This window comes from Atta colombica, unplaced genomic scaffold (genome assembly GCF_001594045.1).
Source record: "Atta colombica isolate Treedump-2 unplaced genomic scaffold, Acol1.0 scaffold238, whole genome shotgun sequence".
NCBI classification, from domain to species: domain Eukaryota; kingdom Metazoa; phylum Arthropoda; class Insecta; order Hymenoptera; family Formicidae; genus Atta; species Atta colombica.
In genome coordinates this window covers 2,294,725-2,307,236 of record NW_017259336.1, presented here as the reverse complement: position 1 = coordinate 2,307,236, position 12,512 = coordinate 2,294,725, and the positions used below count along the sequence as shown (strand labels likewise).

Sequence of the window (12,512 nt, the reverse complement as noted above, 5' to 3'; positions counted from 1 at the left end):
TATATATATAATATACTAATAAATTATGAAATTAGTACCGTATTATTAGTTTATTACTCTTAATCACTTAAATTTTAACAAGTACGCGAATTTCCATAAGTGCCGAGGATCTTTAATAGTATCTCGTTGGTGTTATATCAGTCAATTTTGATTTTATTATTTGTCCTCATCTAACTCACGTAATAGCATGGAAAAGAACCACAAAAACGTGGACATTACCCTACGAGGTACACGAAAAAGATTGGAATGTCCACTTTCAAGTTTCTCTCTGTTAATATCTCGTTGGTGTCAGTAGCATCAACGTAACAAATTTACCTATGCAGTTTTCTCTCTTAACCTTTCGCCATAATCCGAGACCAGCACAATACCAAGCACTACCCAAAATACCCAGATTGCTCTGCGGTTGTGCTGCGTCGGGGGTTTGTCTCCGAGACTACTCAGACTACCTGGTTCTACCGCCATCATCGCGAGAAGAAGCGACACAGTGAGAGAGGTTGTCAGGTTCATTTACGTCGGTATTTCTCTCGCATAGCAGTTACGTTTCATCACAAGCCGCACAAATGAAGATGGTGGATAAGATTGAAATGAGTCTAGATGATATTATTAAACAGACCAAAGGGTCTAGGACGCGCGGCGGCGGAGCAAGCGGTAGACGCGGCAGAGGCGCTGGGAGTTCACCTCGTCGAGGAGCACGTAGGGTACAGAGAATCACCGGTGGCGGCGTCATGCGAGGACGTAATCGCGGTGGAATTGCACGCAGCTCTTTACCGTATACGAGGGTAAGATACGAGGCTAAATTTTACGATTATTGAATTCTTTAATAGAGCACTATACTTGTTCATTTACTTGTACTTGTGCGCGCGTGCACGTGTGTGCGCGCGCGCGCCTGTGTGTGTGTGTGTGTGTGGTGTGTGCGCGTGCGCGCGCGAGCGCGTATGTGTGTGTGTGTGTGTGTGTGTGTGTGTGTGTGTGTGTGTGTGTGTGTATTTGAGATTGAACGTTGGAACATACAGTATGACTTTGAAGTACTTACCTATATACGACCATTTATTAAAAAAAAAAAAACGATGTATCAGCTATCAGCTGGAAATATTTTATTTGTCTTTATTTCCTTTTTTTGTTTATTGTTTACGTATATTTATTAATTTCTTATTCGTTTGTTTATGTTTTTATTTTCAATAAATTAATAAATTAAATATTAAGTTGATAAAAGTTTTTTTTATTATGTTATGATTTTTAATAAGAAAATATATAATGTAGTTGTAATTAAATGAGGTGTAGTTAAATGAGATTTCATATCATCTGTGAGACGTGTGTAGTTGTTGTATTGATTACAATATAATGAATAAAAGTTTTTTTCAATAGGTCTAGTTCTCTTTGATAGAACAATAAAATATTATATTGTTAATTGAGGAAATGCCAATAAACAAAAAAAGAAATAGCAAAAAAAAAGGTTTTGGTATTTGATAAAGAATATAATACTTTTCCAACACATTAATTTATATTTTGTTATACAGGGAGATGTAAACAGTGCTTGGAAACATGATATGTTTGATGGTGTAAAAAAGGTTGGTCGTGGTGCAATAGGCAGTGCAGGAACGACCAAACTTTTGGTATCAAATCTTGATTTTGGTGTATCAGATTCAGACATACAGGTATTAGAATATTGTAAAATAATTTTTTAACAATATTGAACATGTTGAGCATCACATAATTTGATATTATACTCCATGAATTCATTTTCCTTTTTGAATTTTTAATTATCTATATAAGGATATCTCTTATAATAACATTTGTAAGTAATAATATATCCAATAATAAAAATACTTAGTCCTGATTAAGTTAGTGTATTATAAAATTAAACAACTGGCTAAAGATATTTTTTAAGAATTAGATAAAACAAATTTAATTTATATTGATAAACTGTGGTATGTACTATATATATATATATATAGTACTAAATATAAAAATACATAACTTACTGGATACATCAACATGCAAATTCTCCAAAATGGAGATAAAAAAATGTTTTTGACTATGTAACCCTCAATATGTTAAATTTTTTGTAGATTTAATTTTAAAAAGAACATTTATAAAAAAAAGTTTTATAGAAAAGTAATTATAATGATATCTTTTAGGAATTATTCAGTGAATTTGGACCTTTAAAATCAGCAGCAGTACATTATGATAGATCAGGTCGATCTTTAGGCTCTGCTGATGTCATATTTGAAAGACGGGCAGATGCTATTAAAGCAATGAAACAGTATCATGGAGTTCCATTAGATGGTATGTATTTACATTGTATTTGTATTTACATTACATTTGTGTTGTATGTATTTTTTCAATTATAGATTTTGCTTATATTTAGGTAGTATTATTTATTAATCCATTGTTCAGAAAGTGCTTGTGCTAAAAAAAATTTGTGGATTATGATATACATCGCATATATAGATATTTTGAGCATCTGTCATTCCAATATATAATTATGTTGATAGGACGTGAAATGAATATACAAGTAGCTACTTCTGAATTACCAATCACTTCTGTTCGTGGCCCGAGACTTAGCGGTGTTAATTATACACAAAGACCTCAAGCACGTTTTAGGGGAAATCGCGGTACAGGATCTATTAGAGGTAACTCATTAATGCAACTTAATATATATTATTCTAAATTGATTTATGCAAATTAAAAAAATAACAAAATTGATAGTATCAAAGACATAGTTATATATTTTTTCTATGAGTTATAATTGTGTTACATAAAAATATATTTAGCAATTTTTTATTAATTCTTACAAAATATTATAATTTTGTGGAATTTAAGGTCGTGGAAGTGGAGGTCGACGTGGAGGTAGAGGAGGCACTCGACAAACGACAAAGACACCTACGGCTGAAGAATTAGATGCAGAACTGGAAGCTTATGTGAAGGAAGTCAAGTAACAACGTTATAAAATTGCTATATTCAAATTTTGTTCAATGTGACTAACACAATACACATTGTTGCTATTTCTTTCATGAAATATACAGTTATAAATCTAATCCTATACGAATTTAGTAAAGTTATACAAAAATTAACTTAGTTTTTATTTTTGACGATTCTTTCAAAAATTGGCACAGCAAATTTTACAAAATCTTTGCGAACATTGTAGAAGTTCATAGATTTTTTTCATAATATAATGATGCAAGAAAATTAAGAAAGAACATATTTACATGAATTGTAAAGACTGTATGAATTTGTATGTACTACCGTGCGTGTGTGCTCACCAGATGAAAAATATAATGAGATACATCTCGAAAAGTTGTTGTTTATCAAAGTACGGAATGTGCTTCTAGCCCTCACAATCTGATTATTCCAAATGCTATGTCAAATATCAGAAATTGATTTACAAAATCCATCTTTAGGATAATTTACTTAGGAATCTTAGAATGCATAATGTCAACACTTTTATGTAACTATGTGTCCGGAATCTCTAACTTAAACATAAGCATTATATGTGTAGTATATAATTAATAGTGGATTAAGGCTGTGACATACTGTTAACTAGTCGAATATTGACGATATTTAGTGCACAGATGGATATGTAAGACCATGTATACATTTTTGATCATGCAGCGTACAAATAGCAGTCAAACTAAGTGGCGCAAGACTGAAGAAAAACTATCACCAGATTCTCTTTTAATAAAATATTTTTAAAAGAAAACTTTTATTATCCATCGAAGAAAAATTCCTAATAATTTTAGTCCTTTCACCCTATATTTGATCCTATATTTTTTTTCTTCATAAAATATCTAAAAATATATTGTGATATCTGTTAAAAAAATACAGATATATTAAAATGTATAAGTTGGTAGAAGGAAAAGAAGCAGAGGTATATGTACAGAGAAAGAGATATGCAATCATTGGGGATATACATTTATCAAAATTGAAAACTAAAAAAATGCTATACACATAGGAGACATTTTCTTTATTTTACTTAAGTAATCACAAGTATATTATTCTGTACATATGTAAAAATATTTGCTAATAGATAGTATAGAACAGATTTCTAATTCAGGCTATGATTGTACAGATTACTACAGAACACTAATCTTCTAGGGAAGGTGGGAGATCAATTTTTTCTATTATCTTTTTCTTATTTTTAATGTATCTAGACATATTAAATTCTCTACATACTTAATAATAAGATCAGTCAAGTTTAGATAATAAAATTTTACTATGCAATAATAATTGTATACAATACGAGGCAACATTATCATATTATACTAATATTTTAAATTACAAAAGACAGAAGAAATAATATTAATTTTTTTTATAGTCTCTTCAGTGTCCTCTTCTTATCTTTTAACATTTTTTTCTTTTCCGCTGTTAGTTTCTTATCACTTGCATGTTTTTTTGGAAGGGGTCCTCCACTGTCTGAAGAGGCACAACTTTCCAGGCCCGCCTTGCTTCCTTTTCCACCTCCCTGAAAAAATAAAAGTTTCATAAAAATAAAAATTATATATAATGATGAAATTGCGAAAAACAAATTCATTTATCGAAATAAGACATTACTTGTGCATGTATCTCAGTCATCATTTTTGCTCGCTCTGAATATTCGTCATGACTTTCTAAAAGCAATTTGCCAGCTTCCTCATTCAAAGCAGATTCTGGATTTGGCACTATTAGTAGACATTTTACAGTCTAAAAAATATAAAAAAAGAAACGTAAGAATACATAAGCAAGCATTTACAACACATTGTGCTTTAATGCAGATCACTTACTAATAATATATGTTGTATCCCAAGATCTGGTTTCCAATCCTTTTTTAAAGTGTTGACACATATTTCGCCATTTTTTGCTACATTAGGGTGAAAAATTTTTGTAAGAAAGTAAGCCTTTGGCGGTCCCTGTGGAAAGTCCTTTCCAAGAACTAATTTCACTCTAAAGAAACCACTGGCGTATGGAGTCCCCGCTATTAGAAAGAAATATATAGATATCAATATGCTATATTATTATTTTTAAACCTTGACTATTATCATTAGATCTTTTGTCATACTAATTCTATAGTTGAATGAGCATAGAAAAATTTTTATTTATTCAAGCAGTTATTTTTATTATATTTTGTTGTAGTGTTGTTAAATGGATATGTTTTATAAACATAATAGAATAAAAAGCATTATATTTTCATTTATATACTTGTTTCTTACCAATATAGATTAACTTCAATCTCAGTTCAACTTATTTTTTTCTTTTTCTAATCTTTAGAACTAGAAAAATATAAAGAGCAAGTTAAACCGAGATTAAAATAAATTGGTATTGGTGAAAATAAGCATTAAATCTTTATTTATCATATTATTGTCTTGCATAAAAATCAGTGATATACATTTTAGAAAATATTTCTAATTTCTCTATATCTATTTTATTCTAATCATCACATTATATCTGTAAAACACGATGATAATGACGTTAATCAAGGTTAAAAAACTCATACGAGAAGAGTTGTACGTTCTCGACACAGTCGAGTGACATACACGGATATCAGCCGAGATAAAAGGTGTTATAGGGTTAGGACGACGACCAGGTTAGGTTAGGTAATGTATAGTCGATAAAAGTACGCTTTACTCGGAGATAATCAGTTTTGTCAACGAGGCTAAAAGAGCAAGGAAGCGAGAAGGTTAAATGAGACAACCAATGTTACCTGGGCCTTCGATGACGGCTTGTATGTCGGTGACATCGGCCTCGTTCAAAATGACACGAATACCTTCAGGTGTTTGCGCGGCCAGCTCTGCCATCTCCTTGGCTACCCGGCGGATGATTTGTGGCGACAGATTTTCCACATTCTGTAAAAACGCACGTATCAATCTCACACATGTTTTAGCGAGGACGATTGAAACGCGCAGAATGTAAACAAGAAAGCGGTTCTTGTTATATATGGTCGCGGTGACGATTAGTGGCCGCGGCGACGGGGCATCGCGACGAACGAATGTTGAATTGTACGTTTCCGCGATAGCTGACCAGCGGAAGATTACTATTACTCACGGAGCTCACGGCGGCAGCAGCCATAATCGCCGTAAATTCGGAGCGTGATCTCGCCCAGGCCTCGCGCGCAGGCTACGCGATTCTCTCAGCTTCCCGGCGCACGGCGTAGGAAAACACTTAACGTCACAACATCAGCACGGCATCGCCTGCATTAACCAACATTTTGAACTGATAGCCAATCGCGTGCCAGGGTACTCTCGATACCAGAAGTCGATCCTTCTTCCCCCTCGCCGATCATTGCGCCGTCGTCGCCGCCGCCACCGCCACCGCCGCCGTACGATCTGTCCTCCGGCTTGATTTGTGCATGTTTTTTTTTAACTTGAAAGCGCGAACGATACGCCAGCTCAACGAATAGATTCTAGACTATTTTTCGTCGCGACTGCAGATTGTAGTTCAGGATGACGATACGTAGTGGATAAATACGGAGTACGGAACCGCCAGTGGAAAGAGACCATCTTCTGTGTTGCTGTTGATTGACTCCTACGCGTGTCGTACATCTTCCCCTTCAGATCCTCACCGCTATAAAGCGAATTAAAACGCCGCATTTATCACAAATCTCTGCGTGATGACGGACGACGGGATGGTTGAAAAGGTGAGTACGACTCGATTCTGTCAGATTGTGAATTGGTGATTTGGAATCAGCAAGGACACACGTTTTTGTGAAACGACACGCGCTTCTGTAGCCTGGTAAAAAAATCAATGACAGAGCAGACACGATCTCGTTGGCTGATAATATGCGATATTATCGTAGGAAAAACACATGAAGCAATTGAAGCGAAAGATGGAATGCTGGCGGGAGATAATCCTGCCTTTAAATTCTATTCTCTTGTGGGAACATAGCTGGCATCCTGGGTTAATTGTCGGGATTGTAACAGTGATATTCTGGTAAATGAACCAATCTCATAAAAATGAAAATTGTTTTTAAAGTATATGTATTTGTGCGTATATAAGTTTGTTTGCATTGCATGCACTTTTTGTGTATTTAGTAGCTTTGTTTCCTCTCTTTTCACTATTCAAGTATTTCAAGTTCATTTTGTTTCAAGTATGTAAATTTTTGAAGATCGTAAGCAATGAAAACAAACTTTATATAAGATAAAAGATTCGAATAATTGGACGTGTACCTATGTCTGAACACTTACACAAAATTTATTATTATTAATCTGAAATGCTTTTTTTAATTACAATATTAATTTAATTGTATTTAAAAGTTACAATTAAATTATGAAATTATATTTAAAAATTTAATAATAATGATAAGAAATATATAAATTATATCACTAAATGTTTTTCTATTGCTAATTTTTTGTTCAATTTCAAATTGATTTCTTCTAAATAAAAATTTTTGAACATCTACAAGAGTTTCTAATCGTTAATAATTAAAAAAAGCAGATGGTGGATTAGTGTGATTAATTTTATAAATAATTTTTAATTGAATAGGTTTAAATAAGCTTTAAACATTTACAATTTTAATGTGATTTATGTATAAATTATTAAGATATATGTTATATAAAAAATCAATAGAATACATTCACACTTAATATACTTGTTTTAAAAAAGATTACTTTTGATTTGATCAAAAAAAGTTAGATTTTAAACATTTGATAGCTTTGGAATACTGCTGAATGTAAACTTGTTGGAAGTATATGTGTAAAATTACTAATGTTTCTCTTATTGCAGTACTATATGGACTCTAGAACCAGCTCTTCTGACGATGATATCTGTATGTCTATTAGTATTCGCTCTTGTTGATTATCTTGTGCCGATTTTGACTTCGGTATTATGCAACGCACAAAGTTGGACTGGACAGAAGGAGAAGAAATTAATTGAGATTTGTCAAAATCTCTCTACCACTATATTGCAATTGCGAAGTGCATGGACGTCTATTTCGAAAATTCGACACGATCGTCCCAATATTGTAAGTAAATTATAAGTGTATATCTATAAAAAATTAAAAGTTTATTGTTTTTTTATATGAAAGATAAATCAGATAAATATATTTTTTAAGAGATTATTTTATTTTACTTGATATTTGTTATTATAAAATATTTATGGAATATTTTATATTTTATTTTCACATTTTAAAAGTAAAAAATTACGTGTAGTGTTTTTCTTATTTTTATTGCAGTATTACAGTGCAACGATCCTCTTTCTCATTCTTTTCGCCTGGATCGGTAACACTGTTAATAATTTGCTTCTGCTTTACATCATAGGTAACAAATTTCTACCATTATTTTCTTTATCTGTTTGTATCTGTACTACTTTTAATGATTTATCTGATTTATTTTTTAGTGATCGTGGTTCTTCTCTTGCCAGGATTCAGACACAAAGGACGAGCGCGCTGGGCTGTGAAATATGTATATGATCACTTAATTCATCGTCATCTATCATAATCGTTATTTTGTATGTATCTCGTGCCCACCGAAACTTGTCGTTTTACATACTTTTAATCCATGCTCTCTCAATATAAATTTCTTCATAATACTATGATATGATATACGATTTTAAATATATTCACTTAATGCGCGTGTATATTTACGCGTGTATATTTACGCGTCAGTTTAAGAAGAGTAGTCAAAAAGTCTTCGCTTCTATCGATACAAATTTCTATCGATACAAACAGCTGAGATTTAGTTACACATTTTGATTTCATTGTTGATGCCTACTGTGTCTCTTTTGTCATAAGTATCTTACAATTAGCAATGAGCTAATTGTTAAATGTCTTAATAAGACGCCATAATGTTTCATCTCAGAAATATTCGTATTATAAATATAATTAATATGGAATTATGTTAATCTCTTTGAGTAGTATCGATCAAAACACTTCTTTTTAAATTAATAATTGAAATTTTTTTCTATCTTGGATTTTAGTAAAATATTATAAAATTATTAAAATATTATATTAGTAATAATATTATTATTAACATTTTATAGTACTTATAATATGAAGAAAATGAGATGAATGTCACGTGTTATGGGCCTTGATAACAAGCATCCAACATGTTGTTAACAGTAAGATATGAATGGCAAAAAAGGGACAATAGATATCGACAATAAAATCATTAACAAATGTGGAATTAAATCCCAACTCTAATATAAAAAAGATCAATATAATGTAATGTATAGTCCGCTAAAGAAAAAGATATAATTATACTTTCAAGAAGCATGATATTTAATATCGTATTTGTTAATGTGATTTTGTATGTTACATAATAAGTCTCAATTAATTATAATATTTATAATCATAAGTTTATCATACTATTTCGTCACCTTCAAGAATTAATAAAATTGTTCGTCCAATTTTAGTTTAAACTGTTTTACTTAAAATTGTGTACACAGCTTTCTAATTACCATTTTTTCTCTGTAGGATAAAATATATCTGTTAAAATATTGCTTTGTAAGTAGAAATCCTTTGATAGATGTTAAATAATATCAGATTTAAAATTAGCGATAATTTTTGTGTTATAACAAAATTAAAAATGATCATTATTAAAAATCGAAATGTTTGTTAATCTTATTAGATGATAATTTGTTTATTAATTTATCATCTCAGACCTACTTTTTATGCCTGTAATTTTATAATTTAAATCAATAAATATTTCTTAAACAAAGTTTAAGTTTGCGAGCAAACTTCCAGAGATTCCAAAAAATTTTATTTGCTTTGTGGTTCTCTAAATTCATATTTTAAGAAGAAACAAAATAATTTGAAAGGACTCTTAATCTTTAAAGTAACAACAATAAAGAAATTAAAGGCTAATGAAAATCAGCACGAGAGGAGGAGATGCATTTTCGCTGATCATTGTAGATTTGAGAGACAGTGTTTTTTGAAACTATTGGAGTGCAAATGCCGTTTTATTGTAGATATGTAGAGATGTAGACATTGTGATGGCGATTCTTTCTAATTTAGGATTTCGGTTGTTACACCTTTTGGTAAATTTTACTGTGAGATAAATCTGGTAATGTCCGCGTATGTGATTGGGTAATCTTGCTATTTCTCAACAGGTAAAATTTAGATAGAACAATCGGCCCTTAATCACAAACTAGAATAAAATAAAGGGCTTGTGGCTCCAGCACACCAGCGCGATGTTAGCTACGCGACACGCGATATCCAATGACAGTATACCTTTAGAATGAGAATATCGGTAAAGCTGTACATTCATTGGATATCGCGTGTCGCGTGTGATGAACAACGCGTTGATGTGTCAGAGGCATTATGAGGTCTTTCATTCTAATAAACATTAATGGAAGATTTTTTTGATAACCATTTAAAGGACTTCATGATGAAAGTACTTAATTCTGCACACATAGAAAAATAATTCGTAGAGTGTCTGAAGATAAATTTAAGGAAGCCTTAAATATAAGACCTGACTATGAATACGGGCATTAAAGATAATTAAAAAATATACATGTATCTACAAAAGTCATTTATTATATAACTGGATGAGGATGCTATAAAGATGTAGAGTTCCTATAATGGCTATAATAAAATAAGAGTAAACGCCAAAATAATACAATAAAATAAGAGTAACTGTCGCCATGTACAGCCAAATTAACGTTGGTAACACTGATTCTGTCAGTAAGTTGGCTACGACTGACATACATGACACATGTCATGACAGAAGTGTGCACAAGTGCTAATGATATCGCTGTGAAATAAAAATCATGCCGTTTCTTGGATAAAATTCAGGATGACGTTGACGAAGCAATTAAAGTTTTGAAGGTACGTTGATGAATTGTGTCAAATACGGAATATTTGAAACTTGCACTTTGGCGGATTTGCGTAACTCTTGTTATAGGAATATAGCAATGCATCGCCGCGTTTTAATCTTTTTGTCGATTACATTTTTTTATTAAGATATCTTTATATCAATTTAGGCCCGATTATACCAATGTTATTTGATTTTAAACGAAGTTTAAAAATCTCTTTTTTTGAAGCCAATAGAGAGACAGAAAGTTTTAAGCCTCCCTTAAAATTAAAATAACGTGCAATCAGGCTTTAATCATCTTTTAAACGATTTTGTGCTTTCTGGAAATGCAATGATGATAAGATTATCAAATTAATTAAATGATTTGAAGCTTACAAAAAAAATAAATGGAAAAGTATGATCTGAGTGTATATAAAATCGTAATTCATGCAATACATAGAATACAGAGCAAGAATTGTATATATAATTGTAAATATAATTGTGTATATAATGCTTTCTTTGGAAATAGGAATCGGTTTTATTAATTAAATTCGACCATCGATCCAACATCTTTTTAACAATAAAAATATATATAATTCTCTATGAACGGTAACTCCAATTAACCTGATCAGTCGATTAAAATCCAATCACGGTTAATTCTTAACCGAGTTAATTCTTAACTTGTTTCTTATCTCTTTCCAATTCTAGAATTGGAAAGAGACAATGAAGAAGTTGAACCTCCCGTGAGTTGTGGAACTGGCCTAAGTGTCAACTATGATTGGTCAATTCTGCTGAACAGTAAATGCGATTGGTCAGTTCCAATCTAAAAGTCGATCGTTTAAGTTAATCGGAGTTGGTACAGACGGAGACTTTATAGTCTACTATTTTACGCTTGTAAACCGTTTCAATTTGATAAAAGATCCATAGCAGTCATATACGTCGTGAAACTTGTGCGAAACTTGTACTTCCCATTTTCCACGCTAACATAAGTTCTTGAAGAACTATTCAGTTCGTTATTCGAAGTGTAACTTTCGACAAAATCAAACGGCCTTAGAGAGATAGCAATACAACTTTTGATGGAGACTAAACTTTCGGAAAAGTGCGGGGTGAAATTTTACCAGGACTAACACATAGAATTGCCTTCGTAAAAGGACATAGGATTATCGAAGGTTTGTACCTTCAATGCTTCTGTGTGTCTTCAACTCTTAAGTAATCCTCTTATCGATAAGATCTTAAGATCGGTACAAAGTTCGAAACTTACAATTAATGTACTAAAATAATTGTACTACTTATGATGTAAGATTCCTGAGCCGAACGTCCACTTAATTTATTTTATTTTTTAAATTCTATTTTTGGAGATATTAAAATAAATTAAATGAGAATCTTTATTTCATTAATTCACATAAATAAAATTTATCAATATAGAATATTTCTAAATAAACGAAAAAAATTTTTGTTCTGACATTGGTTCTTATTACATGCATATGAATCTGTTAATCAAATTTGAGGATCAAAAATTCCAAATTCCAAGCTCATCAGCTATAAAAGCAAAGCGCTTTCTTTTCATATTGCAATAATTTTATCTTACAAAACATATGAGATATTTCAATGCAAAAATATATTATAACTGTATTATCTCTGCATATTAAAATATTTTAATACATATTATTTATTTAAACTAAAAATGTTTTATAAAAGCATCTTTTTATATTTTTACGTATAATATAAATTACGTATAATATAAAAGTTTTATACATATATTTTTATTTTATGCTTAATTATATTAATACATATTTTTATAATTTAATTGTG

At 31.2% G+C, this 12,512-nt stretch overlaps 3 protein-coding genes across 3 annotated transcripts; 2 read left to right on the top strand and 1 right to left on the bottom strand.

The window, feature by feature from the left end:
* The first annotated feature begins 377 nt into the window (after nt 1-377).
* Nucleotides 378-3,297, top strand: LOC108688686 (THO complex subunit 4). Its single transcript, XM_018195027.1, has 5 exons — nt 378-779; nt 1,518-1,655; nt 2,139-2,286; nt 2,496-2,633; nt 2,824-3,297. Exons 1-5 carry the CDS (start codon nt 561-563, stop codon nt 2,937-2,939), a joined length of 759 nt encoding a protein of 252 aa, XP_018050516.1. The 5' UTR covers nt 378-560; the 3' UTR covers nt 2,940-3,297.
* A 652-nt stretch (nt 3,298-3,949) lies between these two features.
* LOC108688677 (ubiquitin-conjugating enzyme E2 S) lies at nt 3,950-6,191 on the bottom strand. The gene is made up of 5 exons (XM_018195012.1): nt 6,019-6,191; nt 5,678-5,819; nt 4,761-4,951; nt 4,552-4,680; nt 3,950-4,462 (listed from the first exon to the last, which is right to left on the bottom strand). Exons 1-5 carry the CDS (start codon nt 6,040-6,042, stop codon nt 4,310-4,312), a joined length of 639 nt encoding a protein of 212 aa, XP_018050501.1. The 5' UTR covers nt 6,043-6,191; the 3' UTR covers nt 3,950-4,309.
* Nucleotides 6,192-6,286: 95 nt separating this feature from the next.
* On the top strand, nt 6,287-8,672 carry LOC108688678 (ADP-ribosylation factor-like protein 6-interacting protein 1). Its single transcript, XM_018195013.1, has 5 exons — nt 6,287-6,610; nt 6,770-6,903; nt 7,696-7,933; nt 8,144-8,228; nt 8,308-8,672. The coding sequence occupies exons 1-5, from the start codon at nt 6,584-6,586 to the stop codon at nt 8,406-8,408; spliced, it is 585 nt and encodes a 194-aa protein (XP_018050502.1). The 5' UTR covers nt 6,287-6,583; the 3' UTR covers nt 8,409-8,672.
* Nucleotides 8,673-12,512: the final 3,840 nt, after the last annotated feature.